This window comes from Notolabrus celidotus, chromosome 4 (assembly GCF_009762535.1).
Source record: "Notolabrus celidotus isolate fNotCel1 chromosome 4, fNotCel1.pri, whole genome shotgun sequence".
Taxonomy (NCBI): domain Eukaryota; kingdom Metazoa; phylum Chordata; class Actinopteri; order Labriformes; family Labridae; genus Notolabrus; species Notolabrus celidotus.
The window spans coordinates 18,723,490-18,746,613 of record NC_048275.1 but is presented as its reverse complement, the minus strand read 5'-3'; the positions used below and the strand labels follow the sequence as shown (position 1 = coordinate 18,746,613).

At 42.3% G+C, this 23,124-nt stretch overlaps 1 protein-coding gene across 2 annotated transcripts; it reads left to right on the top strand.

Annotated features, from left to right (window-relative positions):
- The first annotated feature begins 9,667 nt into the window (after positions 1-9,667).
- Positions 9,668-21,773, top strand: tnfaip3 (tumor necrosis factor, alpha-induced protein 3). Of its 2 annotated transcripts, none has more exons than XM_034682564.1 (9): positions 9,668-9,986; positions 11,636-12,048; positions 15,715-15,905; positions 16,046-16,187; positions 16,536-16,706; positions 16,826-17,006; positions 17,237-18,234; positions 18,400-18,566; positions 18,774-21,773. In XM_034682564.1, exons 2-9 carry the CDS (start codon positions 11,742-11,744, stop codon positions 19,059-19,061), a joined length of 2,445 nt encoding a protein of 814 aa, XP_034538455.1. In that variant the 5' UTR covers positions 9,668-9,986; positions 11,636-11,741; the 3' UTR covers positions 19,062-21,773. The 2 variants fall into 2 exon arrangements, with proteins under 2 accessions (XP_034538455.1, XP_034538454.1); XM_034682563.1 differs by having other exon boundaries at positions 9,699-9,986; positions 18,400-18,605.
- Positions 21,774-23,124: the final 1,351 nt, after the last annotated feature.

The following is a 23,124-nucleotide window of genomic DNA, read 5'->3' as shown; positions in this document are numbered from 1 at the left end:
TTCTGTTTTCTGACTAGTTTTTACAATGTAGTGACTATATCTGCTTTAGAGACAGAATTAAAGGAAGCTGGATTTAAACGTAGGAGGAAAGCTTGGAAAGAAGAGGAATTCAAATTTTTAATGCATGCACAAAATATCCAGTGTTTCATAACACAGCTATGACTCTGCATTTGGAGGTGAAGATAATAAGTGTTCAATATTACCGGCAGAGCTACATATTTAAAAATAAACCCATGAAAACACCTGAAATTGACCCTGATATCAAAGTTGATGCTGTTTTTATGTAAGACTGAGCATGTCATTGAAGGAGTCAGTGAGGTCACGCAGACAATCCAGCTGTATCAGGTTGTTTGCAAAAAAAGTGCTCATACTGTTTCATATAAGGCAGTTACCACACACATGCAAAAATGCAACCACGCAGAAGAATGCAGTTAATAGACTACTCACAGATCAACCGATGGGAGTCATGATTTATGATCCACACACACACCCAGAGAGCCCCACCCAGGTTAGGCCTGAGTGAGAAGCGGACTTTGCTCAGCATGTACTGACAGCTCTGGTTTCTGTGTGAAAGGGGTGGAGACAAAAAGAGCGCCCAAGAGAGAGAGAGAGAGAAAATGACATGAAGGTGAGAAATACAGAGAGAAGGAGAAGAGGAGAGAAAGTAAGGAAAAGAAGATACAGATTCAGCAGATGAAATTTTTTAAAGAACAGCTGATATCCCATTGTTCATGTTCGTGCCACGTCCTGTCTCACTTCACTTTATAGTAAATATCAGGGCAGCACTTGACTGTTCTCTATAAGGGTTGACATATTCAAGCATGAAACACCTCGAGCAGCTACAGGTATACAGTATCTGCCACTGCTAGAGGCTTGGCACAAAAGAAAACTCTTACAAAAAACAAACACTGGGAACTTATGGTGGAAATAATCAGCCAAGGTTAGTGAGATTAGATCACTTGTAATGGGCGCCGGTTGGGCTAGTGGTTAAAGTGTGCGCCCCCATGTAAAGAGGCTATAGTATTCGTTGCAGTGGTTGCTGGTTTGACTCTTGGCCATGACCCTTTGCTTCACTCTGTACTCCCAAATGTCCTGTCTCTCTTCAGCTGTCCTATCTATAAAGGCAAAAAGGCAGAAGAATAATGTTACACAGAGGGTGTATCATGTGTAGATGCAGAGTATAATGTTGGTAGGACTCCCTTGCAGAGAATCTGTATGTTTTTCCCCTCCCCTGATGTAGTGATGGGAAGTTCGGCTCTTTTCAGAGAGCCGGCTCTTTCAACTCGGCTCCCGAAGAAGAGCCGGCTCTTTCGACTCCCGAACGGCTCTCAATTTAGGATCTTTTGTAGCCGTATATTTTACCTTAACTTTGCAAAAAATAATGGTTTGTGTTTTTCTTTTTTTTTCAGTATTTTTATGAGAAGCCTTTTAATTGCCCAATTTTGTGCATTTATTCTGTTACAAAACCATTCTTACTTTTGTTAAGGATTTTAATCAAACTTTTTTATTGTACAAATTAACAAAAAACTGCAAACACATCCACAGAACCAGAACCAAAATAGAGTAAACAGAACCAGAACCAAGTCAAGCAAACAGAACAAGAACCAAACTCAAGCAAAAAGAACCAGAACCAAACTCAAGCAAACAGAACCAGAACCAGAACCAAACTCAAGCAAACAGAACCAGAACCAGGTCAAGCAAACAGAACCAGAACCAAACTCAAGCAAACAGAACCAGAACTAACTTAAGCAAACAGAACCAGAACTGAACTCAAGCAAACAGAACCAGAACCAACTTGAGCAAACAGAATCAGAACAGAACTCAAGCAAACAGAACCAGAACCAAACTCAAGCAAACAGAACCAGAACTAACTTAAGCAAACAGAACCAGAACTGAACTCAAGCAAACAGAACCAGAACCAACTTAAGCAAACAGAACCAGAACAGAACTCAAGCAAACAGAACCAGAACCAAACTCAAGCAAACAGAACCAGAACCAGAAGCAACTCAAGCAAACAGAACCAGAACCAAACTCAAGCAAACAGAACCAGAACCAAACTCAAGCAAACAGAACCAGAACCACAAGCAACTCAAGCAAACAGAACCAGAACCAAACTCAAGCAAACAGAACCAGAACCAGAAGCAACTCAAGCAAACAGAACCAGAACCAAACTCAAGCAAACAGAACCAGAACCAAACTCAAGCAAACAGAACCAGAACCACAAGCAACTCAAGCAAACAGAACCAGAACCAAACTCAAGCAAACAGAACCAGAACCAGAAGCAACTCAAGCAAACAGAACCAGAACCAAACTCAAGCAAACAGAACCAGAACCAAACTTGATATGATATGCTTATATGATTAGGGTTAGGGTTATGATTACGGTTAGGGTTAGGGTAAGGGTTATGATTAGGGTTATGATTAGTGTTAGGGTTAGGGTTATGATTAGGGTTAGGGTTATGATTAGTGTTAGGGTTAGGGTTAGGGATAAGGTTAGGGTTATGATTAGTGTTAGGGTTAGGGTTATGATTAGGGTTAGGGTTAGGGATAAGGTTAGGGTTATGATTAGGGATAAGGTTAGGGTTATGATTAGGGATAAGGTTAGGGTTAGGGATATGATTAGGGTTAGGGTTAATAGTGATGGGAAGTTCTGCTCTTTTCAGAGAGCCAGCTCTTTTGACTCACGAACGGCTCTTAATTTAGGATCTTTTTTAGCCATTTCTTTTACCTTAACTTTGCAAATAAATAATGCTTTGTTTGTTGAAATTAACAAATTAACAAAAAACTGCAAACATATCCATAGAACAGAACCAGAACCAAACTCAAGCAAACAGAACCAGAACCAACTCAAGCAAACAGAACCAGAACCAACTCAAGCCAACAGAATCAGAACCAGAACCAAACTCAAGCAAACAGAACCAGAACCAGAACCAATCTCAAGCTAACAGAACCAGAAACTAACTCAAGCAAACAGAAACAGAGCCAAACTCAAGCAAACAGAACCAGAACAAAACTCAACCAAACACAACCACAACCAAACTTAACCAAACACAACCTGAACCAAACTCAAGCAAACAGAACCAGAGCCAAACTCAAGCAAACAGAACCAGAACCAGAACCAACTCAAGCAAACAGAACCAGAACCAAACTCATGTAAACAGAACCAGAACCAAACTCATGTAAACAGAACCAGAACCAAACTCAAGCAAACTGAACCAGAACCAAACTCCAACTAACAGAACCAGAACCAAGTCAAGCAAACAGAACCAAAACCAACTTCAGCTAACAGAACCATAACCAAACTCAAGCAAACGGAAAGTGTGTTTTTTTTTGTGTGTGTGTGTGTGTGTGTGTGTGTGTGTGTGTGTGTGTGTGTGTTTGTGTGTGTGTACATACGTAATTGGGGTGAAATATGTCACACAGTTGCAAAGAAACAATTAGTATTTCACATTTCTGACTCCCTTTAGCCTCCACTTTGACTGCCGGGTCAAATTGACCCACAAGCAGTATCTATGCAATATAAACATGCAGGGGGGGTAAAAATATGTGGAAGGAACCATTTTTATTTTATATGCTGATTACGCTAATTAAGGCAAGTGGAAGAAGTTTCATACCGAAAAAAACACTTTTAATATATATATTTTTTTAAACTTTGAAAAGGGTCAATCTGACCCTGAACATAACAGGAGGGTTAAAGCTGGGGTTGGTAACAGATTTAGATACACTTTTTGTTAAACTGGTTAAAATGATCTTTATATCCTGATGGCAATCAATACATAATGTGTTCCTAAAAAAGAGTGAAAAAAGACACTATCTACAGCCGGAGTAAACCTGGGAAAACACCAACCAATCACCGTTTTTTGTGTGCCAAAATTTTAAACCATTCAAATCCCGTCCTGCCGTTCTGCCCGCCTCCTGCGAGTACATTTCCCCGGCGTGTACTTCTCGTCCCAGTCTCCTGCCTCTGCTTCCCCTGACTCTACTCACTGCCCCTCTCGCTCGACCTCGGGCCTATCCCCTCTGACCCGATGAGGTGCTTTGCTCAGGACTGTCGTTTTGGAGGAGCTCCGAGGGAGGAGGGGAGGGGTTAGACGGAGTCCTGAGGAAATGCTACATTCAAATTCATGCTAGTTTTCCGAGACTACCAACCCCAGCTTTAAGTGACTGGGAAAAACAGACAAATTATAACACATGTATTTGGTTTGTTTTTTCAACAAGTGTGAGCTGAAATCCTCTGCTTCAAATGACTTCCTATGAAGTGCCTAGTCAAATTTATCAGGTTATATTTTTAAGACATACTGATGGGTTAATTTTGGGTAGCTCTGAAGACAAAACAGTATTGGACTGATTCAGATTCATATCCAGATATCGGACTTTGAGGCAACATAGAACAAGATTCAAGACTCCCGGCAAGGCACATAAATAAAAACACACATAAATAAGTAGGTAAAAGTAAAAAAAAAAAACACCCTTAGAATAGAATAAAAATATTTACAAAGAAAGTGAAAGTGCAGCTTAGTGCGAAACATATAGGAATACTCCGATTCACTTGTTCAGAGTTTTAAGCAACATTGTGACTTATGTAGAAAACAGCTGACTTTACAGTTTCTTTATATACTCTTATTGTCAGGTATATGAAAGTCTTTAATAGGTTCAGTAAAGGTGCATTATGTAATTATGTTGCAAGTTATCATTTATAATGTATGTAGTGCTAGTGAAAATAAACAAATGCACATGGCATAAAATAGCACACATTTAAAATATTTACTGTATTACTGTTTTTACTTGAGCGTAGAACAGAATTAGAGGTATTTTATTTTTTAATTACTTAATCTGCTTCTACAACTTGATCTCTTTTAATGCTATATTTTTCCTTTTGGATCATAAAGTACCTCTCATTCTGATAGTTATTCCGATTAAGAGGATGTAAGATTTGACAGCCTGTCTCTTCAAGCTTTAGTCCCTTTTGTCTGGGTTGCTTAATGTTTCCCACTAGAGGTCAGGCTTGTTCAGAAAATGAGCTTCTCTTTTTCATTTTTTTTTCTCTCCCCATGTCCAACCCACACTGCTCTCTCTATCCAGGATAACTTCTAGAGGTGTCTGCTGATCAGTGTCCCTAAAAATAAGACACATAAAAATTGTCCAATGTGAAGTTGCTGTCAGCACTTACCCCTACTCAAACCTGTGTGGAGTGATCTCCAGTGGGGGTGGGTTTCGATCTGCCTCCGAGGTGCTTTCCACTGAGAAGAAGAGCCCCAAGAACGTTGAGCTGCTCCCCTCCACATTTCTCCCTTCAGGGTTCTCCCCACTCTTCTGCAGACTCATATCAGGATGGGGCCCCCAGGCTTCTGGGGCTCTGATGGAAATGATCTTGGTTCAGAAGTCACTGTGAGGGACGGGCCACACTGTCAGAACACAAGAGACATATGACTCTGGAGGACGTATAGAGGTAAGAAGCTCACAGGTTTATGTGAAGTACTTGGATGTGGTTATCATAAAGCCCTGACTTTTTAAATGGGAGGCAGGAAAAGTGCTGTGCTGCTCTCTGTGTCGTCTAACATACTACACTGTTAACTACTGTTTAGGGTTATTAAATACATTGTAACACTTCTAAAAGCTGGGACATATTTGGGGCTGTTTTGATCTGCTTGATGTTGAATTATTAACAGAAAACAGGAAGAGTGGGGGAGGAAAGAGGAAGGCATGTGACAACGATCTCATTTTGGGTTTAAGCCATAGGTTTAAACCCAGGTACAAACTATACATGACATTTAACAAACCCAGTCACAAGATCAGAGCATCTTCTTTCATTCACATCATGTGTTGTGCACTAAAAGTGCTGTGTCATGGGTACCACTCAGGAAAATAAGTAAATGTCAGATTTTTTTAGCTTAAATTTTTCACAGTGGGGTTATCTTTGGTGACTGAAACGTCACTTTGAACTTGTGATGTGTGTGAACATGTTACTTATTATCTATGCGTCTTAAAATGTAATAAAACATAACTAACTTATGGACTGTCTTATCTGGGATGTTTTGTCAGACGGCAAACAGAAGGAAGGAAGGCAAGTAAAGGAGATTGCTATTTTTGTTGTATCTGAAAGAACCCAGAAACAAATGAACAAATAAGAATATGACAGTGTGGACACAGCTCATAGCACCCTTCTTATTAATAGACGAATACACTCATTATATAGGTGCAACTCAAAATATTAGAATATCACGAAACAGTTCTTGTTTTTTTATCATGATTAAATTCAAAAAGGTAAACTTTCATGTATTCTATATTCAGTAGACGTTAAGTGAAACATTTCAAGACATTTTTGCTGGAAGTTTGATGATTATGGCTCATTGGTCGCCAAAATATAATCTTGAAATCTCTCAAAAGATCAATCAAAAAAGGATTTAAAATAGGTAAATATTCAACTTCCTAAAGGTTTGTTGGGCTCTTTTTGCCAGATACCTGAAACTGTCTTGTCTGACACCTACTCTGTGGCAGAGGTTTGAGGCGTGAATGACGATGGTATAGAAATTGTCAGTCTTGTTGCTTTTGTAGGTATAGAGACAACATTATTCATTTCAGGCTTTGATTATAATAGTTTGATTAAAAGACCCATATGCTGTCAAAAACATGTAATAAAGTAAAAGTACAATAATTTAAATATCTGAGAAAATGTTATGTACCTACTGGTCACCTTCAACCATCATTAAAAAAAGTTTAATTTAATTTAATTTAATTTAATTTAATTTAATTTGATTTAATTTAATTTAATTTAATTTAATTATTTAGAATAAGAATCAATATCTGTGTTATTATGGTGGTAGTAGCTTATCAAAGGCCTGACTAAAGTTTGTTCAGCAACTTCTTTTTTATTTTTCATTTTATTTTTATTGTTTTAATTACTTTTGTTGCATATATTGTGTTCTTAACCTCAGGATTGTGGGGTGGGTTTGGAGTCAGGCTGGGGGTGGGATCTTTTTCTTTTTCTTAATTTATTCTATTTTAAGTTGTTTTTATGTACAGCACTTTGTGTTACAATGTCATTGTATGAAAAGCGCTTTATAAATAAAGTCTGATTGATTGATAAAGTGGTGATGCCAAAACTTAAAGAAATTAAGCCCTGCTACAAAAATTCTGATTTTTCTAAACTGACTAAAATTTTTGAATAATGAAAAGGAAATACACATTAAGGATATTTTAATATTCCACACAGACTGCTCTGGTAAGTTAACCTTAAGTCATACTCCAAGCCAAAGTCAGAGTTCTTCAGATTCAGTTTCTCAGCATACGTTGTATCAGATGTGCTGTGTAAGACACTTGGCCAGCGAGGAACTATGAGGCTTGCTCATATTGACCCACCTGGGGATTTGGAACAACGCAGTGGGTCTATTGTCTGGTCTGGGGTTTCCCAACTTCTGATTACTTTGTTGTTTCTTATTCATTGCTTCCACAACCATCTTGTATTGATCATGCCAAACCTGTGACTCAGCAAACATGTAACCCAGAGAGGAACCTGTGAAAAGTTTTAAAGGTTCAGTCATCATTGTTGTTAATTATAGTGTGAACAGTAGCTGACAATACAGGAACCAAACTGTTTAATCATAGCTGGATCCAATTAAAGAAGCAGAAGCTACAAGCCAGTTTGAAACGTAAAAGGTAAGGCTGACTCACTGGGCTCACTCCTCACTAATCCATAGTGTCAGGTGATAACTACACTTTCTGTTCCACTCACAAGTAGATAGAAAAGGAACTGTAGTTTCCAGAGGTGTGGGCATAATAAAAACCAAGGTGTCTTTCCAAAGGGAGAGAAGGAAATAGAAAGAGGGAGTGATTCAGCACGGGGGTTATGGCTTATGTTGAATAACAATAAGATAAGAGCTGACAGCTGTTAATCTAGATGTTCTCCAGCGAAACTCAAACACGATGTTTGGTATCTGATGTACTTCACAGCCTACTTTAACGATTTGTGGGTTATATTTGGGAAATCTGGAGGTCAGATTCCTGGAAAATCTACATTCAATTTTGTAGTACTCTTTTTTTTTTTTATTATTATTAATTATGAGTTAAACTGGAATGCTAAAGAAGTTTATGTGCATGGTCTGCCCCACAAAACATACTTTGTTCTAGAAATACATAGCATAACTGATAAATCCAACAAGATAATATAATTACCAACTTTTTTAACTTATACAGCAAAATATGCTTTTAGATTCCACCCATGACATATGTAATGCTTTTCTTAACATTTATCATAAGTTGTTTAAAACCTGGAGATACCAGACAAATCTAACTAATTAAAGTCATGTGAAATGGGGGGAGAAGTACATATAGAAACTTTGAAATTAATATGTGCTGCAGCTCTTTACTGCAAAAATGAGTCAAAATGTGTTGCAATGGGCCCAGACATACAGGAACATTCATACATTAACATCATATTTCACTGTTATTCATACACACAAACGCATAGTTTGCTAGTTGGTGGGCTGAGATAGGCTGGTTGTCAGTTGACAGATGATGTATATTGTTGCAAATAATGCATCTGTTCAGAAAAAATGCTATTTTTTTTTGTTCTAAGTTAAAAACAAAGACATTTTGAGTGGTAGGCCTATGTGTTGCAGAGTTACTTACGTGTGCAATGCCATCAGGTGTGAAACTATTACAGTGTCATTGATTTTTGAAGGGCCATTTTTTTGTTTTGGAGAATGAAGGAGCTCTAGCCTATTTCATGTTTTATTGCTCATTATTTGATTATTTAAGGGCTGAATTCACCTGTATATAAAAATAGTAATAATAATAAAGTATTATTGTTTTAATCATTACAATGACTATTATCATGCTTTATATATATTAATATTTTGCACATTGGACAACTGTTTTAGTTTACAGTTCTTATAAAAGAAGTAATGATCATGAGAAATATCTCACTGCTAAAGCAGGTCTTTTCAAGGTCTCATAATTCCATTTTAAAAAATGACACAACTACTTAAAAGAGAGCCTAGGGAAACAGAAAAGTTGAATGAATCCTGCACCCATACATTGAACACTAGTAGAAACCCCATATCTGCTTCTGCAGAAAGCCCATATCTAATTCTGACGTGTGCTTGAGCAAGACCTAAACTGCTTTTGATGACAAGAAAGTAAGTTTTACCTCCACAAACATAATTTCCTAATAGTCAAAACAGTATCACATAATCATTGCAATACCTGTGCCCACCCCTACATCCACAAAACACACACATGCATATATTATGTCAGCAAGTCAAAGTCCATAGTCAACTTATCATTTAAGAGATTGGTTTTTCTTTTCTTTCTCCTGACTCATTTGCTGAGGCTGGATTCATAGCTAGATGGTGATTTATTTCTAAGGCTGTCTCATGAAATAGGGTATGACGCTGTCTGTCTGTCTCCCTCAGTGACGCTTCTTTGTGCACAGTAGGTGGGATGTGCTTTTTAGTATTGAGTCAGACAGATAGAGAGAGCTCCCCTTAGAGGCTGGGAGCTGAAACTACATACGGTTGTGACAGAGAGAGAGAGAGAGAGAGAGAGAGAGAGAGAGAGAGAGAGAGAGAGAGAGAGAGAGAGAGAGAGCGAGAGAGAGAGAGAGAGCGCTAGAGAGAGAGAGAGAGAGAGAGAGCGCGAGAGAGCGAGAGAGAGCGAGAGAGAGAGAGAGAGAGAGCGCGAGAGCGAGAGAGAGAGAGAGAGAGAGAGAGAGAGAGAGAGAGAGAGAGAGAGATGGGTGGACGGAAAGTCCCCGTGTGGAAATCCCCATTGTGGTTTTTTGTTTTTTTTTAAACTATCGCTTGCGGACCTCTGTACTCTTTGAAAGGCTTCGCAAGCTGCGAGGACTCAAAATCATCTCTGATAGTGAAGGAAAGAGGAGGTTGAATGGCGCCGAGCACCGCAGCGGTGAGGCTGAGTGAAGTGGCTGAGAGAGGACTAGCCTGAGCATCCGGGAGGGCTTTGTTATTACCCCGACATATTACACAGGTAAGACACCCGTCCTCCCCCTTGTCCACATGTGGAGACAGCATTTTTTCTTAAAAAGAGGGGTTGGACTTGGTGGGCACAACACGTTTAGGGCCTTGAGTAATGTATGGTCGTGTTTCTAGGGGGACATGGAGGAAGCTTGAAGCCTGCTCACGACAGTGGCTTTGACAGCCATTGTTTACAAAGACGTCACCCCCGAGCGCTTAACAGGGCATTTTTACGGCTGAATGGAGCGTTTGCGGCGCCACACTGAGTCGATACCCGCGCAGTGAGACTCTATTGAAGGCTACATTGTTTCAAAGGTAGTTGTCATTGGAATTACGTAAGCCTTTAACGTCAGCAAAGTCTCCTGTTATTGTGTTTTTGTGTAGCCAGCCAGCCTACACCGCAGCGTCCACCTCTGAGACCCCTTTTTCATGCCTGTCTTAAAGTCTTTCAGCAAACAGGGATTGATGACAACACGCTCACTGACATCCAGGTGTCTGTTGTGCACCTCTCATGGAGCCCTCTAGCCTGGCCTAGCCTGTTGTTGCACCTGCTGCTGCTGTTTGGGTAGTAAAGACACAGAGGCCACTGTTACCCAAGTATTCAGGTGTAGTGACTGTCAACTACATAACCAACTGGCAGCTTTAAAGAGGATGTTGTCTTAAGTTAAAAAAAAGTCAGCAAAACTCCAGGCCTCACTTGCTGACCATTACTTTTCTACTTCCTGTACACTGCAATGTGCTGACACTGTTTTAATTTGAGGTGAAATACTCCTTTAAATCCTTAAGAGTGGCATTAACTCTACTCTTCTGCAACACTTGCACAGCCACGGACCATAAGTTGTGTAAGTACCAATGAAGACGTAGCATCAAGTGTGAAAGTGAGCATTCATGTTTGCCCACATTCCTGGTCTTGTTTGCTGAATATCTTAGTCTTAACCAGGGCACTTCTTCGCTAACTTCAGGTTGTATTTTATTTAGGTGAAACTGTTGCTCTTCTGCTGAAATGTACACATACTTTGCTGAATGAAGAAGAGTGTTAAACCTTCCAAACTACCGCATAGGGAAGGTATCATAGCTTGCACAGGGGTCTAAAAATGTCCAAGTATTCCATACTCCGGTTCAGGCAAAGACTTACAGGTTTAAGGTGGTCTTGAGCTGTCAGAAGGAGGTAATGGGCAGCCAGTGTGACCTTACCGGCAGACTAGGAAGCTCTGGGTGGCCTTCAGTTACCTTTTGGAAAGCACCAGTTTTTAAATAGGAAGACTTTGAGCTTGTTGGGACACAGGGAGGTCCTGTTTTAGGGGGAAATCAAATACCATCACAGCAGAAAAGGAGAAGAGAACTTGGTTCAGAAAACAAAAATACAAAGGCTCCTTTTTGTGTATTTACTGCATTCTACCCACCAGAATCTCCAGTAAGACAGCATCAAACAGCTTCCAAAGTGCAATGATCCTGTGTGTGTGTGTGTGTGTGGGGGGGGTGTGCATGTGTGTGTGTGTGTGTGTGTTGGGTGTTTTCCCAGACAAACTGTAAATTAAGTTGTGTCTTGAGTCTCAATTAATGAGGAAGGGGGTTCTCCACTGAAATTTCCCACCAGTCTGTAGTTTTGTTTTTAATGTACTTTGCTCTGTAATAACATCCACTCATGTTCTCTCCTTCTAGTTACCACGTTGTTCGGTAGGCGGTTGGTGCCTCCTCCTCCTCCTCCTCCTTCTCCTTGTTCCTATTCCTCCCCTCCGTCCATCCGCCCAGCCAACACGCATCCGCCATGTCGCAGGGTCAGAACTTCCTCCCCAAATTCCTGTTTGTCTCCAACCTGCTGAAGGCGGTGAAGATCCGACAGCGAGTGCCCAACGACGTGGTGAAGCCGGCTGCCACGGCCGGCCTGATGCACCACCTGCGGGGGATGCACAGGTACACGCTGGAGATGATCGCCATGAACCACTTCCCGCAGGCCTTCAGGGAGGTGGTGCAGGCCGCCATCCTGGACAGAGCCATGCAGGCCTCACTGGAGCAGGAGAAGAAGCTGAACTGGTGTCGGGAGGTGAAGAAGATGGTGCCACTACGGACTAATGGTAAGAAAAGTTGGTCGCAGATTTTTTTCAGGAATCTTCAACAATTCATAGTTGTTGAGAAAATTGGCGAGGGTTTTGGATGTTTTAGCACAGGTTTGGAGTATGAATTAGCAGTTTGTGTCATCTTGGATCCATATAGATAAAGGCTGACTAAACAGGAGGATCTGGTCAGTACAAACAGGAACAATTCAAGACATTGTTGTAGAAATGAAGTCAAACTTTTATTGCTTGATTTCAAAAGCTGCTCGAGTAGCAGGATGTGCTCTTTTGTTTCATTTTCTACAACAGAGGAGGAAGTGCGTTTCTATGAGTCAGGGCTACCTAATATGTAAAATCTGAGATGCCATTACTCACAAGCAGGGTTACTGTAAATGACAACATTGGAGGGACGCTGGCTCTGCTTTCACAACTACTCATTTAGCAGCCCCCTTGGTTTTACTGTGCTGATCTGACTGAGCGTTTGCTAAGTCATGTTTTCTGTTACGTGGATGTTGTAACACGGGAACATCCCAGGGTAGGCAAACATTTAGACACGATTACCTCCGATCATAGGTCTGTGCTGGGAAATTCACATGTTGGACTGTTATTTACTGTTAATGATGTTTCAAACTCGAGTCTTTCCACAGCTTTTCATTTACAACTTAAGGGGTTTGTCCCCACTTTTTCTGTGTAGGTGTGTGTGTAAGGACTGTGAAAGTCACCGATTCTTAAAGCATCTCAATTAAGTTTCACACCAGCTTGAATGACTGGCAGAGGTTTATGTTAAATCAAATGTGACCAAACCCAACTGTGTCTTATTGTCTCGGCAGGCCCTTTTAAATTTGAATTGTAATAACTTGAACACATCTGGTGTGTACATACAGACTATTTTTAGATGAGGGGAAAAAAAGAGACTTTGAAGGGAAACATCAGCTGTAGCGTTCATAACAGAAGAAGGAAGCGGAAATCAAGCTGCATTACAAGTTTGGCGTAAACATGTATGTCTCCAGGGGAAGCATTTTTTCGTTTGCACAGGAAGTGATAAAACGTATCAGAACAAAGTCCTATAGATCTCATCCAAGCTGTAAACTGTCCAGTTACTGGAGAGATGAGGAACTTGTGGGATGTCGTGTGTGTTATGGCCTCTTGTGTGTTTTTTTTTTCGTACATTATGAAAGTCTGTGTGAGGGCCCCTGCTGAGTGTGATTGTGGTAATAGCTAAAGAAGTTACAGTAATGTAACACATAGTTCCTCTTCAGAAAGACCCCAGAGCCGATGACAAACACATCTGACTTCTGCTGCCTGCCAGTAAGTAACCTGGATGGAATTTCCTGGCTTGTGAAGATGATGTCATAAAGATGAGACAGATTTTTAGAGTCGGAGCGTCTAACTCTGAAGGACCCAGACGTGACTTTGAGCAGAGGACGGACAACACACACACACACACACACACACACACACACACACACACACACACACACACACACACACACACACACACACACACACACACACACACACACAGGACTGACTGACTGCTGCTGAGTCACTGGAGCTTAGCAGACACACACACACACACACACACACATACAGAGCGTGAGATAGTAGAGGTCCCTCAGTTGACGTCCAGTCAGGGCAGGTCAGATTAATCAACCCGGGACACAAGTTTACCTGCTAGTCCAGAGTCTTTTTCTCGGGTCATCATCTGTGTGAACTTACAGAACATTCAAACTTCTCAGCTTATCTCTTATCTTTTCCCAAATCCTCACTTCTTTCCCCTCTCTAACAGCTACACTAAACTCTTACTCCATGGCAAAAGTACAACCATCTCCCTGTTTCACGCAACGTTTCCATCCAGTAAAGAGCTCTGTTAGTGAAACTCAGTGCTTCTTCTGTCTTGAACGTCTACTATGCATCCAAGGGTTTTTCCCAACTGCATCCCATGTCTGTCATGTGTCCCCGACAGGCAGGATTTGTTCAGCTGCAACACACTGACTCTACATACTGAAGCAGAAAAAGAGGACACACACAAACTGCCGATTTGTCCACGCTTTAAGCCCAGATTTCAGGTTTCTCTTCGTAACGTGGCATCAACATCATTTGATAAAAAACATGCTGTGTATGCTTTATAACTCCAGTTCTTATCAAAGCTAAAGCAAAAATAGCCTTGGCCTGAGCTTGTTTTGTTGGACTGTTCATATTAGACAGCTTGCCCACAAAGAGTGGGCTGGTTGATGATGAGTGATTAGAAAGGACAACATTGCAAACTTGCGTTGTGTCACCTGGATGGCGACCAGATAAGGATTAAGTGTGGTCGTACACCGGTGTGTTTTCAGGAAGTGTCCCAGCTTGCCACAGAGGAAGTGTCTATATTTAGACAGATGGGACCAGCAGACCGTCTTTCATCTTTAGTCATCAGGCAGCTCAATTCAGGGTCAAGAGTGTGTGTGTTTATGTACACAAGAGGATCTGATGATACAGGCGAGTTTGGGTGTTTGTGCCTATTTTTTGTATGTCTGTGTACATAACTCTTTTGAGGATGCCTTTTTGGATTTTTGTTGGGAGTGATGCAAGAGTGCCGAAATGCAAGAGGAGCTAGATAGACTGAAAAGGAGTAGATGTTTTTTTTTTCTCAAAGTACAGTTGGATGTGTTTGGGTTGAATGAAAACAGCTGTATGTAACATTACAGTCATCTGGCACCTCTCATAGTATAATTTTGAGAAATGAGAAACGTTTGGGTCATGAAAAGACACATAACCCGAGGCTTAACTCATTTCACAGTTTCTATATCGCAGGCTAACATTTGCTTAGCTGTGGTTTTAATAACTTAGCTGTTGCCATGCTAACAGCCTTGTGTGTGTGTGTGCTTCAGGTGCGTGTGAACTATTTCCAGGTAAACATCGAAGCCGAACAAAGAAGCACAGATCATGAAGGCAGACAGACAGTGCATTTGCTTACCTGTGAGAGCACGTGTTATCTCGGCGTTCATTAATCACAGCCTTCATCGGGTGTTGATGGCGGTAGTTAGAGAAATAACATTCCATCCTGTCCAAGCCCCGCCCCTGTGGAAAGTCCAGGACCAGCAGAGTAGCATTGATGAGTTAGGATCATAGCAGGGGAACACACAAGCACACAAAAGGCAGAAATAAGTGCAGGGAAATTCCTATGTTAAGTGTGGTAACAGGGTTTTTCATTGCTACAGATAAACATGGGCTCTACTGTTTCACAATGAGAGAAAGACCCAGCTCTGCTATAGGAGACAAAATAAAATTCCAGGGTTTAAGTCGTGATCTTATAAATCCTTTGAAAAACTGTATCCCATAGAGTAAGCAGTTTTCTTTGACATGAAACAATAAAGATTGATTTATTCTAAAAACTATATTTCATGTGCGTCGAGGATCTGTTTTTTAGAGCTCTGAAGTCTGTGTGCACTTTCACATGTGAGGGTCATATAATAGTCTAGACACCAGATAGTGCAGCAACTGACCTGGCGGCCTGGAATTCCCCAGGCTTTTGTTACGCTTCTGATGGCGCACACTGAAGTTGTCTGTAGAGCATGCTGCGTACACACGGCATGCTCCCTTAACCCCATTTACGACGTTTCTGTTCCTTTTTGCAAGATTAAATGTCTGCATTTTTCATGTCTTAAATATATGTTGGTCTGCCTCTTCTGTGTGTGACTGTAGGAGATGGGAACTGTTTACTCCACGCGGCCTCACAGTACATGCTGGGTGTTCAGGACACGGACCTGGTGCTTCGAAAAGCTCTCCATGGGGTTTTGAAAGAGACCGACACTGGCGTCTTCAGAGCTCGTTTCCAGGCTGAGCTGCTCGGGTCCCAGGAGTTCACCCAGACGGGACTCCGATACACCACCATGGTATGAAGATCAGACTAGATCCATGTCAGATGTCTTTTCTTATTCTCTTTCTTATTGGGCAGCAGAGGCCTGTCATATGTATAAATATATTAGATGAATTACATAAATAAATAATAATGTGTATGTGTGTGTTTTTGTAGAACTGGGAGGAAGAGTGGGAAAAGATTGTGAAGATGGCGTCTCCTGTCTCCAGTAGCAACGGCCTCCAGTTTGACTCTCTGGAGGATATTCATATCTTCGTCCTCTCAAACATTCTCCGCAGACCTATCATCGTCATTGCAGGTACCTGCTTTACATCATTTCAAGTGTGTTTGTTGCTTCCTTTCAGACATGAAAGCCTGGCTGGTCTTGTTTTAACATCTCTTAAGGTTAAAAAGAAGGGCAATGTGTCTATATGACCACAAAGTTTTTTTAAGTTCTTGCCCATGTGATTTACTGAGACGTAAACTTTGTTGGTGTTATTTATAGAAATGTCCAAATTATTAACAGCACCTCTTTTACAAAAGAAAAACAATCACGAAGATGTCAACATGCTAGGTGTTATAAAACATGTATGAAAAACATCTCCAAATAGTCCCTGAAAACAGTTTGACATCTGCAGTAACTCTGATTTCACTCTTCTTTTTACAGACCAGGTGGTCAGAAGTATGAAATCTGGCTCCTCTATCTCTCCTCTGAATGTGGGTGGGATTTATCTGCCTCTACACTGGCCGCCCACGGAGTGCTACAAATACCCAATCGTGCTTGGCTACGACTCCCAACACTTTGCTCCCCTCATCACTATCAAAGACAGTGGTCCAGGTAGGAATCTCTAAGAGACGGGTGCTATGCAACTGACATGACAAATTTAGTAGGAAAAAGGCTTGACATGAAGTCCTCCAGCTTTTATTCCTGTGTAACATCTTTGTCTGATTTCTCAGAGATCAGAGCAGTACCTCTGATAAACCCAGGACGAGGGGGCTTCGAGGAGCTGAAGGTTCACTTCCTAATGGAGAAAGAACAGACGCAGAAAGAGAGGCTCCTCAAAGACTACTTGCTACTGATGGAGATCCCTGTCATAGGCTTGGGCTACGATGCTACACGGATCATCAATGCTGCACGGTATAAGCTCTATTTGCTAATTGGAAAAAATAAAGATAGTAAAAGACAATTGTCCCAGGCCATTGATGTGTTTGCAGTCTTAAATAAAGAGGTTACAGTGATACAGTTCATTCAATTGATTGAAAACTAATCTGCACACTGGTCACCATCATTTTATTGACCTTTAATGTAACTGGAAAGGTTAAAAAAGACCATATGTATATCATATTTATGTATGTCTCTGTCCTCAGTCTGGATGAGGGGAACCTCCCAGAGGATATGAACCTAATGGAGGACTACCTACAGCTTGTCAACCATGAGTACCAGCGATGGCAGGAGGACAAGGAGCAGGCGTGGGCTGCCCAGCCGCAGCGCCCACCACCCTTCTCCGTCTCCCAGCTCTCCCTCATCGAGATCCGCTGTGCCACTCCCCGATGCACCTTTTACGTCTCTGTGGACACGCAGCCTCATTGCCACGAGTGCTTTGAGAAGCGGCAGGCCACCACTGGAGGAGGGGCAAGGATAGAGGGTGTAGTGCAGACCAAGGGAGGAGGCGTACAAGGTGGAGTTGGCGTAATAGTGGGATCAGAGACTGAGGTGAGCTCCAGAGGAGCACGAAGCAGCAGCCCGCCATCCTCCTCGACTGGGAGAGGGGTGGCATTATCCAGCCCCCGCTCAGCCCCACCCACAGCTCCCAGCCTCAGCCTGTACAGTGAAACTCATGCCATGAAGTGCAAGACACCTGGCTGCCTCTTCACCCTCAGCGTGGAGCATGATGGACTTTGTGAGCGCTGCTTCAACTCCAGGCAGAACCATGGGCCCCCTGGAGCTGGAACGGCTGCCACAGCACTCCCAGGACCCAATGGGGGGCCTACAGTTCCTCACCCGGGCCAGGGCTCTGGCTGGACTCAGTGGGGTGGGCGTGAGACAGAGGCAGAGCGCTGCAGCATGTGCAGACAAGAGGCGTTCAGGGTATTTAATGGCCTGTGTCCACCCTGCATGCAGAGACAGCAGGCTCCAGAGAGGGGAGAGCCACAGCAGAACAACCCCAGGACTGAGGCCTCGTCTTCAGCTTGGACCCAGGCCAGGGATGCTGAGCGGCCGTGCCTCACCCTAACCCCGGGTCACACCTCAGCCTGGCAAACCCCTCTGGCCCGGCCTTGTAAAAGATCTGGCTGTCAGTTCTTTGGGACGCCAGAGAAGCTGGGTTTCTGCACTATTTGCTACGTAGACTATCAGACCAACCACCGTAAGTCCTAACACTGAACCAGACACAATGTAACAGACTTTCATTCAGAAAATGTCCTTCACTGCCTTTAAAACATAAGTCATTGTTTATTTACATATAGGTCACTATTGTTGTGTTTCAACTTTTGCTCATTAAGAATAACATTAGATATTGTTTATGTTCCAGATATGACCCCTCCACCTCCTCCAGTCCAGACCCGGCACGGTTTGGAGGCAGGCTTTCAGAACGCAACCCGGTGTCGTGGGCCTAGCTGCGGTGCGGTTGGCAAGACGATGCTGGAGGGCTACTGCGATAAGTGCTACGTCAAGGAGCAAAGCGCACGACTCAACCAGGTGGCACATCGCACACCACACTCCCCTCCTTTAGTCGTGGTAAGAATCTGCCACCACTGAAGTCTTTCTTGCATGCTTACTGTGATACATACAGCTCTACAACAAACTCTTATTATACCCTGCTTGTCCACAGTTGGTTTTCTGTAGCTAATGGACTTTTTTTTGTCTTCTTTTCCTCTGCCCTTTTCTCCCATTCTGAACAAAAAGCGTGACAGAGCAGTCAAACCCAGATCTTCGCAGCAATCCCAGACCCAGACCCAGACTCAGACTCAGTGCCGGCGGAGTGGCTGCAGTAATGTGTCCCCAGGTTGCACAGACCTCTGCCCAGAGTGCCACACACGAGGCCAGGGCAGAGAGGCGGGCAGGCGGGCGCAGGCGCCCAAGGAAAAGTCTAAGCAGCGGTGCCGGACGCAGGGCTGTGACCACTACGCCAACCAAGAAAAACAGGGCTACTGCAACGAGTGTGACCACTTCAAACAGATTTACCGCGGCTGACCACATGCGCATCCACGCATGAACCAACAGTGATGACTCATCGCTAACACGCTAGAGCTGCTGCCCTGCTGTGGGCGCCCCATGCCAGTCAATGCACCTCTGAAACTAACTAACCAACTAACTAACTAGCTAGTGACTAACTAGTAACCTTATGGCCTGAAAATCAAACCCCCCATGTAGAATGTGAAGAGAGAGTGTCTGTACGTGGGGGGTGGGGAGGGTGGGAGGGTGGGAGAGTGTGTGTGTGTGTTTTCACAGTAGACATGGCCTCCAGAATACCTCTTTGTGCAATTATTATCATCTGCTGTGCCCAGTGCACTTAAATGGTGAGAGGTTTGGCTTCATGTCAGAGCAACTGACTTAACTCTTGTGTACAATATGTATTTAGAGGTACGTGTTGAATCGTGCCGGACAAAATGATTGTATGTTGACATAACAAGAAGCATCTGACATTGCTTTTTAGACCACAGCCAAGGATTTTTACCCCTCGTCTGTCTGTTTGTCTGTCTGTCTGTCTGTTGTAACCCAACTGTGTACCTGTCTGCCTGTCTGTCTAGCAGTGCTCTGTAGAGTGAGGGATACAGGAGTTAGAAAAGCCTGGCAACAAATCTATGGAAGTACATAGCAGTAGTGAGCTAAACTGGGCCAAAGCAAAGCTAAAGAAGTGCTTGAAAGCAATTTTTTAATCTCAGTTGTCCTCCTACAAAATGAACAAAACTTAGCCAAAAAAGGCTCTTACAATCAACATTGTGTAACGATCAAGTATGAATTTCTTCCATTAGTCAGTCGATAGCACTGTTGATATTTTTAGCCAAATTTACCTTAGTATTTTTACATATCTTTTATACAAGATGACATGGTAAATTGCTAGATATGGAAAGTGAGACCATGTGTCTAAAGATTGCATGACAGACAGGGCAGGCCCCTGCTAGTTTTGGTGCTACATGTACAGAAACACAAGCCTCTCCATTGTAGCCAACATGCTGGCGGTGTCAGTGGACAGAAGGTAGAGAGCACAGTGGAGACAGGACTCATTCTCTTTCTATTCTCTCCCTGTCCTTCCTTTTTATCCTCCCTCCTCCCCCTCCAAAACAGATCTGTTGCCTTGGACGTTGTTTTCCTGTTTACTGACCACTTAAGCACCTAGAAATGCATAGATATACAAACCTATACATACGCACACAAATGTAGTAGCTCCAGTTCTGTCAGAAGGGGATTGCAAGCTCAAAAGAGAACTAAGACCATAATGAAGGGAGAAGTCTGGATGACTATCCACCTTACCACCACATGCACACATATGCACACACATGCACATGAAAACACAGCTCTGTGAGATTGTACTCGCCCCAACCCCAACCCCAACCCGTGGTGATGTGTAGGTAAACAAACCTGTAGAGCAATGCATTCCCCTCTGCTCCACCCACTGGATGTGCCAAGGCGACAACTTCAAAACTTCATAGAGCAATCCCATTGCCTGCTTTGGCTAATCTTCTTCATCTGAATGTGTTTTGTGCTGCTGCTTCAACATCACACTATTGGGGCTGATCCTCGATAAGTTTTGCCTTTAAGTAGTGATTGAAATTCTATGGACCAGAGGGGCCTGATCAGGGATCCTGGATCAGTGCCCCCACCTATAAAATGCTTTTGTGAATATGGATCTTGGTCCATATTTTTAGGACCTTCCAACCCGATGCCTCATCTGCAAGACACACACACACATACACAAACACACTCAACGCACGCATGCGTGCGTCTGGAATACGCAAAACTGACATTCCTGATTTTTTCTATTTGTTTTGGGATTTTTTTTAATGTATTTTGATATATTTGGTTTTGTTTTTGCCAAAAAAAAAACATGTGCCATCAATCGCCAGACAGTTGTTGTTACCTCCTTAAAAATGGCCAGCCTGGACCATTCTGAACTAACAAGAGCACCACAGGTAGACATCTCCAATTCTGTCTCCACAGACTGCAACTTATCAAGCTCTCTCATGTTGAAAATCCCCAAATGGGCTCCATCTCTTTACAAGTACCTATTTTATCCAGATACAAAGATATATTTATCTATTTGAGAAAACCTCAAGCCTAAAACATTTATCAGACTCACTGAAATGTGATTTCAACAGAAACAGTAATTCCCCTTGTACTTCTACTGAAGAACTCTACTGCTGTACTCAGATGTCCATCTGTGGCTCTAGTTAGAGAAGCATAGACAAACAGGCTCTTGGTCTGCCTTTTCATTCAACTGTATCTAAAGCTGTCGGGCCGGCCCAGGTGTTGACGGCCTGTACGTAGATCTCTGTGTGCTTTAATCACCTCTAGACAAACCTTAATCAATTAAAGGCCAATTAGTGGTCAGCTCATTATGACCCCTTAACAAGGTTTGGGGCGTTGACTGAGTCTGACTGGGAGGAGATCACATAAGTTGCACATAACTTGTCTAAGCTGCTGAGGCATTTAGGAATGGTACTCCGACCTGCTTAGGGACATTCCAACAGTAGGAAGAGCATCAGTTTAAGAGCAGAAGGTGTAACAAAACATGCAAACTGTGTGGAAGTTTCTTTGTGTGATCTTTCGACAATAGGGTATTGTATGAAAAAGCCTGGTTTTATTTGTTAAGTATTTATTCATATCAAGATATCTGTATTGTGTGATTCAATAATTATTTATATGTCGTCCTGAAATGAATTATTTTTATTAAGAAATCTGAAATCTGACTGCTGTGGTTCTTGTCTCTCTAGTTATTGTATGTGTGTGTTTGTGTTTATGTGCGTATTTGCACATACAGTATGTGTGTGTGTGTGTGTGTGTGTGTTGAGATTTCAACATTGCACTCTTATTACAGCATCCCTCACTACTCTGCCCTGTGTTGCCTAATACTTTTTCTGCAGGAAAAGCGTTGCTCACTGTTGGCACTGTTTTTATCTCCAGTGTAGGAAGTACAGTGGGTGCTGCAAAAGTCATCAGATAAACTGATCGCTGAGGCCTGGTTTTGAGTGCACCATTTTCCCTTGCTCAACTGGGTTAGCTTGAATTCTCTTCTATTTTCCGCCTCCGTTTTTTTTCTCTCGTCATTTACATGTAAAAAAGTCATATTTTGAGGTTTGTAATTTTTCTGATCTTTCTAGGCTTGAGTGAGGGTGTCATGCCTGTAAAAAGTAAGTGGGAACCCCCACTCTCTCACAGAAAGACACGGGAGGGCATTAGAATCAGAGCATGATGCAGTGGGAGGGGAGAGTTTGGAATGAGGGGAGATATGCCAGAGACAGAGGGGGGAATTGGTGATGATTATATACAGCAGGGCAGAGGTGACATTTAACAAGTGAGGGACTGCAGTGTAGTGCGTGGGCTTTCTCATCAACCTACAGCTTCTACCACAGTCACATTGGTAGGCTGATGCGGTTTCCTGGAAATACCCCAGCATGCAAACAGTCCCTTGTCATACTTCTTTGCAGAGACAGGCACTGTTTCACTTGGTGAGCAAGCACCGCACTGATGTGGTGCTGTAAACCTTCTCATGTGAAGCTTATACAATGATTACGTGAAGTGAAAATGTTACTCAAAAGATAAGAACTGAAATCTTGTGGAGGTGCAAAATTGCTTCTCTTCTTCATTACATATGATATGTGGTTGAATAGAACTAGCACACAGCAATCATCCAGTATTGAGCAACCAGTGCAGCAGTTCCAGAGAAGAGCTACAAAGAGTTTTGTCTGAAGAAATTAAAATCACATTTATTCTGATGTCACTTACCGTCGCAATCCAGTTGCAAGTTTATCTATTAAGGAATCAAACTGATAATTGTTTGGTCATAAAAAAGCTTTATATATTGAGTATTTAAAGCCACTATGAGGAGTTTTAACCTTAACATGAAACAGACTGAAATGAGTACTTCTGCCTCTTTATGACCTAGAAAGACAAACAAGAAAATCAGCAACAAGACTTATCATTTGTAGACATTTATTGTCAATACTTGTAACCACTGCAAGGGGTAGGTGGGAGGTGAGTATGCTGAAAAAACAACTTTCTTTTCTATATTTACCGCACCAGATACTCACACAAG

Excerpts from the sequence above, each read along its gene's own strand:
- tnfaip3 (XM_034682563.1), top strand. The coding sequence starts at position 11,742 with ATGTCGCAGGGTCAGAACTTCCTCCCCAAATTCCTGTTTGTCTCCAAC. Across the intron at positions 15,906-16,045 it reads GACTCCGATACACCACCATG|AACTGGGAGGAAGAGTGGGA; the intron begins GTATGAAGATCA and ends GTGTTTTTGTAG. Across the intron at positions 18,235-18,399 it reads AGACTATCAGACCAACCACC|ATATGACCCCTCCACCTCCT; the intron begins GTAAGTCCTAAC and ends TTTATGTTCCAG.